Consider the following 6,995-nt stretch of genomic DNA (forward strand, 5'->3'; position numbering starts at 1 on the left):
TTGGCCGGTGCAGAAGCCCATAATGAACCCCTTCTCACCGCTAAACTGCTTCAAGTTCAGAAATCTGATATGGGGAACGTAGCGTCAAGTTCGCGATAGTAGAGTACACTTATACCGGAATTTACAATGTTCAACCCTTCAGAATAAAAAAAGTTTTTCATCACGAGGGGTGAAAAAAAACTTTTCTCTTTGGAGAAATTGATGCACATTGAGCAGAAAACGAGCAAAAAAAACAAAAATTGAATTGGGAATAGGTAAGGTGAGGATGAGAGTGAAACACATATAAATATTGCGTAATAACCTTATTTTACAGACTATTGGGAAAAACATAAAGCACAAATATGGCAAATTAATCTTAATAAATGAGAACATGCTGGAACAAAGGCTAGCCTATATAAAAAAGAAGGACAACACAAGCTCATGCAATAATGCATTAGGACTGAGGTCTTCACCAGGGGATCCAGGGCCCACAGGGGGTCCTCATAGTCACTGCAAGGGGGCCTCCACTGTAAATTTTTAAAAGTTTCTTAAAAAATTAAAATGTTTTAACATTAATCCAACACATTATTAGCACATATATATTCTTACTGTTGATAGGCTTACTGGCCTCTATGGTAGCCATCCACAGATACAGTCACTGTGCCACATGTACACATGTAACATTAAAAGATGATTTGTAAAATCATGCCAAAAGTTTTTATTTTAATAGCTTAGTATTTTATTTTATGTAAAAAAAAAAAAAAAAAGGTACACATACTAAGGCTTTAGGTCACCCTACACATCAGGCCTTATCTAATATGCAACTTCAGTTTATACAGCATGTGTAGAAGACTGGGGGGGGTCCTTGCTCTGTCTCTTATTCAGTTAAGGGGTCCTTGATTTAAAACGTTAAAGACCCTTCATTAGGATGTACAAACAACACAGGTCAATAAGGCAGTTAGAAAAGGGGGTAAACTACCCAGGGGCCCCAGAGCAATCAGGTCCCCTGTGGGGCAATTAGTTAATGGTTGCATTGATTACTTTAAAGGAAATTTGTAGTAAGTATGGAACGGCATTGCTCTTTTAACTTGCTAGTGGGTTAAGTTGGTTGTGCCAGTGAAATGATAATTTTGTAATGGTTTTTGTATTTCTCTAAGACCTTGGAATATTTCATAGCAGTTACACCATTAATACTTATCATGCATTTTTCCTAATCTGTAAGTAAAACCCATCCATTTTCTTTTCGATTGCTTTATTTTGAAGGACACTACCGGAAGCCGTGCGTCGCATTCGGTGCAACTTGACACCGTCGGCGGAGACAGGCAGCAGTAACATGCGGAGCAGCTGATGCTGTGCGGGGGCTAAAAATAATCAACTTTTTACTCTCCAACTCTCGTTGCATTGTGTTTGTTTTCCTCTCCTTTCATTCTTCCGTTTGTTTTCTTTCTTTTTCAAGACTTTTGGAATGAAAGGGTGTCAGTAAGGATACTTAGCTGCTTTTCTTCGAGGTAAGACACTTTCTTATTTAAATTAAGCCAACTTATTTAACGTAGGCTAACGCGTGGACATTAGCTTTCTGATGTCTTTGAAGCTGTATTTGATTTAAAGTGACTGTGGTGTGATAACTGGAGTAATGTTAGTCTAACGTGTGTGTTTTGGGGTAAAAGCTCGTGGTTTATTTATTTCAGTGTCGGCTAAATTTAAATGGTTTGCTTGATATTTTGGCAGTGTAGGCTAGCTAGTTATTTAGGGTGTCAACTGTCTCGGCTAACTAGCCAGCTGCACTTTAATTATGGTCTTTACTATGTCAGTGAGCCCAATTAGTCACTGTTCAAGGGCATTTATATGGTTAAAAACAAACATATTTTTCTTTCTCATTTCAAAGCAATGGACAGAAATTTGAAGTAAGAGAAATGTTGTGTAGTTTCCTCATTTTGGAGAACAGCATCTGTAGTTTTAATTCTGGCAGGTAAAGTGGATTCCAATGGTGCTGATTTTCAATGTTTGGGGGTTGTCACTACCCGATGTGAGTCGCGTGCAGATGTGAGTCGCGCATGCGTCACTTTGCAATGAGTGCAGATGTGGGTTGCGTGTCATAGACAGTTAAAGAAATCGACCCACAGATCCCGTTGTTGTGGACGGAGACCGGTGAAGTCTGTCGGTATTAGAAGCACTTTCCCGGTGATACTGAGCGTTACTGCGCAGACTCCAGCTGAGCTTGACGACATAGATGTGATGTAAGCAACCTGTCTGAAAGTTGTAAGTCTTCTGGTAGCTGTGCAATAGACATCTCTCAGAGAGAGAGAGAGAGGAAAGCGTTAGGAGATAACATAGACACAGGCTAATTACAGCTAACTAAAATGCTAGTTAACATTAGTAATTAAACCTAAACAGCTAATGTAAATCAAAACTGTCTGCAAGCTTCTCCTGACAATACGGTAATTCCTCTTCTATACAAAATTTCCATGGTTATGACACAATCATACGTTTGATACCAAGCCTTCATTTTCAACGAAAAGGAGACTAATTATTAAAAAAATGATCATTCCCTCCAATATCGTGAATCATATCGCAATCGCAATATCGGTCACAATAATCGCAATTAGATATTTTCTTCGTATCCTGCCGCGCTAAACGTCACGTCACGCCCTCTTGCACACAAAGACTTTTCCAACTAGACTAAAGCCCAAGTCAGACATTGGGGTGTGACGAGACCATCAATCCCACTGATCCATTCGATCCAGTAACATTTGGAACGTCTACTAAAGCGACATGATTTAACCTCTTATTGTCCTCGGGTCAAATTTTGACCCGTTCTTTCCAGGAGTGTTTGTGTGGAAGTGCACGTCCTTAATTTAATAGTACACTGGGGGGGCATTTAGCCGGTCATTGCCCCTGACATTGCTCTCATAACTGACTCTGGCCTGCAGTTGTGTTTGTGTGTGAGTGAGTGTGCGTGCACGTGAATGTGTGACATGCCAAGACAATGTCGGGCCGAGCCTCCAAAGGTCTCGCCAGAGCCCCTCTAGTGACCCGGGTGGCTGTTTAAGGATTCATGGAGAGCCTTAAGATTATATAACTGCAAGATCAGAGGAAAATATGCAATAAATGCTGATGAATATCGCGATAACGGTATCGCGCACAATTTAACGGATAATAAAATGTTCTCAGTTGTGCGGTTCTGCTGCTTTCAGTATTCTGCTAAAATACAACACATTGCTTGTTGAATTAAAACAAATAATTTCCAACATTGAACAGTGAATTAAATATAAACAGTTACATTTTAAAGTACAGTTTGAGGACTGATTTATTGCACCAGTTGACAGGGCTGTAGTCAAGACCACCTTAGTCGAGTCCAAGACCAGGACTAGTCGAGTCCAAGTAAAGACTGAGTCCAAAAAGGTTTGAGTCCAAGACCAGGTCCAAAAAGTGTCAAGTCGAGTCCAAGACCAGGACTAGTCGAGTCCAAGTAAAGACCGAGTCCAAAAAAGTTTGAGTCCAAGACAAGACAGAGTCCAAAAAGGTTCAAGTCCGAGTCAAGACAGAGTCCAAAAAGTTTCAATTCTGAGTCGAGTCCAAGACAAGTCCAAGACCAGGACTAATCGAGTCCAAGTCAAGACCGAGTCCAAGTCAAGATCGAGTCCAAAAAGGTTCAAGTCTGAGTCAAGTCGAGTCCAAGACAAGTCTAAGACCAGGACTAGTCGAGTCCAAGTCAAGACCGAGTCCAAAAAGGTTCAAGTCCAAGTCAAGACAGAGTCCAGGACAGAATAAAGGTCTTATGCAAGACCGTATCAAGACAATCCTTTTGGGTTTCCCTTTGCCGCCAATATTGTTATCAACATAATAAAGACACCCACCATATTGGGCAAGACCAGTGACCGAGACAAGTCCGAGTCCAAATACTAGCGAGTCTGAGACAAGTCCTGGACCATAGAAAAACGGTCTCGAGTCCGGACTCAAGTCCAAGAACGGACTCGAGTACTACAGCCGTCCCAGTTGACGTTGCAAGGACAGTAAAAAATCGATATTGTGCAGCCCTACAACACACAATGCAGTTGATGTTATTGACTGATTTTGGCATTCTTTGTGTCCTTGTGTCCTTGTGTCTTTGTGTCCTTGTGTCCTTGTGTCTTTGTGTCTGTGTGCCTTTGTGTTTGTCTTGGTGTCTCCAGGCTTGTGTGGAGCAGTCGGGTGGGGGCATGGCCTTGTCGTTTTGCGGCAGCGACAACGGCACCAACTCCTACAGCGTGAACGAGGGCGTGCTGAACAATGGCTGCTTCGTGGACGCGCTCAACCTGGTCCCCCATGTCTTCCTGCTCTTCATCACCTTCCCCATCCTCTTTATTGGTAGGTGGTGGAAGTTGACACACACACACACACACACACACACACACACACACACACACACACACACACACACACACTACATATGCTCCATTTTAACCACATGGAAAAAATGTTTTTATTTGAACACATCAGGCTGTACCAATGTATTTTACTGTGTGACATGAACACAGCGTTCGTACAAACACACACATAGTGTCTCCTCAGGCCTATCTACACTGCCCTAACACAAATTAAACAGGTGGTTGCCAAAGGGGGCAACCAGAGGCCACGAAATGGTCTCCAAATGAGTCAATATAGTTGTCAAGGGCAACCGACACTGTAGAGCCCCGTCTGACACGAGGACTTTTGTGTATTACAGTAATCTGTTCTCAAGCGTCACTCCGTGTCATCTGGCCGGCAGAGCAGATGTGTTAGTGATATTAACTTTGCCTCTTACACACACACACACACACACACACACACACACACACACACACACACACACACATACTTTAAGTCCCTTTCTTGTCACCATGTGTGAACATGAAGCAGCAAACTGAATATAAACAAAAACTGCAATATCGTGAATATTGAGTGTTGATGTTAGCATGTTAGTTAGATGTTAGTTATTTTTCTCAGTTCGTTTTTGGTTAATTCTTTCCCAATAAAAACAAATAACATGTACAGTATATTCAGAAGACACATATAAAGGATGAAAGGGGAGGAAGGATGTGAGAAAGAAGAAGTAAAGGAAAGAAGGTTTTCTTCTTCTTCTTCTAATTCTCTTATTGCAGCATTACTCTGCAGAGCATAACGTTTACTGAATACATGGTTGGTTAAATGTGTGTGTGTGTGTGTGTGGCTGTGTGTGTGTGTGTGTGTGTGTGGCTGTGTGTGTGTGGCTGTGTGTGTGTGGCTGTGTGTGTGTGGCTGTGTGTGTGTGTGTGTGTGGCTGTGTGTGTGTGTGTGTGTGTGTGTGGCTGTGTGTTTACAGTAGTTGATGGGAATAGTTCTGAACAGAAGCCCTCAGCCTGTTCCCCGAGGGACTCACTAATTGAAGCTTCCTGGTTCTAGGTTTTTATGGTCTGTGCCCCCCCCCCCCCGGGCCTCCGAAATGACTGCGGTCAATTTAGTTAAGAGCAGAAACCAACCTCCTAAGAAACTAATAAAACCCTGTGGTACCGAGCTCACACGAGTTGTACAAGAGTTGCTAAAGCATCGAGACTTTAAAGGTTAAATTGCATTTAGAACTGCAAAAAGTATTTGATTAAAATAAAGCAAATGAATCTTGAGCTGTTATATAATCAGTGAAGGCCATGATCACACTTGGCGTTGTTTTTTGACAAAAAAACGTGGACTTGGGCACTTTTGTAGTAAAAGAAAAAGGAGTTGGCAGCGTTTTGGTTCCAAAAAAAGCAGCCTAGAGCGTCTTTCATTGCTAAAATGAATGAATAAATGAATGAAATCTTAATTTCGAATGATAACATAGAGATGGAGCGCTGCTAATTGTTCAAATGATATTCACTCAAAATCCGATTTTCTAAGGAAATTGAGTTAGTATGTTTGTTTTTTGGTATTATAAATTCAGATGTTATTGTATATATATATCACAATGTTGTGATATATGATTTCATCAGGATATGTCTCCATTAAATTACGATAAATCATCACAATAATTTATGGCCCAGACCTGCTACCACCTTCTCTTTTTTGCTGGTCTTTCTTCCCATCCGGTTTCCCTTTTTCTTACAAGTCGCATTTTTCTAAAAAGGCCTTTTCCATTTAGATTGAACATATCATGCTTCAGTCTTTCTGTCTCTCTTTGTCTCTCATTGTCTGTCTTTGTCTCTGTGTGTCAGGTTGGGGAAGTCAGAGCTCCAAAGTCCAGATCCATCATAACACATGGCTCCATTTCCCGGGCCACAACATGAGATGGATCCTCACCTTCTCTCTGCTCTTTGTCCACGTCTGCGAGTTCGCAGAGGGCATCGTCTCCAACAAGTGAGACCTCAGAAAGACATCTTATCACATTATCACACAAAATACTAGTTTTGTGTCCCTTACGCCAATAATGGAAGTGAAATGGCAAATCATCAAATCTTTTAAACGTACTAATTGCATTTTGCATTTGCCTCTTGCTGTAGAGGGATGCAGACCAACCACCTCCATCTCTTCATACCAGCCTTCATGGGTTTCATAGCAGCCACAACATCAGTGGTTTACTACCACAACATAGAGACATCCAACTTCCCCAAACTGCTGCTTGGTAAGACTCTACATTGACGGTGGGGGGGCAGGATTGGGCTGGTTAATCCATTTCTTTCCTTCGCTTACACCTCTATCCTGTATAAATCAGTACATCATCCCCAGCTTTTGACGCCAATGATTTAGCATTGCACCTCCGGACAATTGCTGGACTTGCAATGGAGAGTTTAAAAAAAGGATTGAATCAAACCTGATAAATCACGTTTTTCATGTCACCCAATCTTCTTCCCTGTCAATACCTGTCAATATGTGGAACATAGCAGGGTGCAGCCTCCATCCTGCAGCAGAGATAAGCAGATGGTTTCTTCCCTGGAAGGGCACCCTAGAGTGACATAAATTAACCCTCATGTTGTGCTCTGGTCAAAGTGACCCATTATACTATAGCAATGTTCTTTTTAATTACCCAAAACAACATGATTGATTCC

General features: G+C 41.6%; 1 protein-coding gene across 1 annotated transcript in view; it reads left to right on the forward strand.

The window, feature by feature from the left end:
- The first annotated feature begins 1,284 nt into the window (after positions 1–1,284).
- The window catches only part of abcc9 (ATP-binding cassette, sub-family C (CFTR/MRP), member 9), a 63,084-nt gene continuing 57,373 nt past the window's right edge, over positions 1,285–6,995 (forward strand). Inside the window, exons 1-4 of the mRNA XM_034864115.1 lie at positions 1,285–1,487; positions 4,152–4,326; positions 6,165–6,306; positions 6,450–6,571. Of these exons, the coding sequence (XP_034720006.1) occupies positions 4,179–4,326; positions 6,165–6,306; positions 6,450–6,571 (412 nt within the window). The 5' untranslated portion in view covers positions 1,285–1,487; positions 4,152–4,178. The remainder of the gene's footprint in view (positions 1,488–4,151; positions 4,327–6,164; positions 6,307–6,449; positions 6,572–6,995) is intronic.

Source organism: Etheostoma cragini, chromosome 23 (genome assembly GCF_013103735.1).
Source record: "Etheostoma cragini isolate CJK2018 chromosome 23, CSU_Ecrag_1.0, whole genome shotgun sequence".
NCBI classification, from domain to species: domain Eukaryota; kingdom Metazoa; phylum Chordata; class Actinopteri; order Perciformes; family Percidae; genus Etheostoma; species Etheostoma cragini.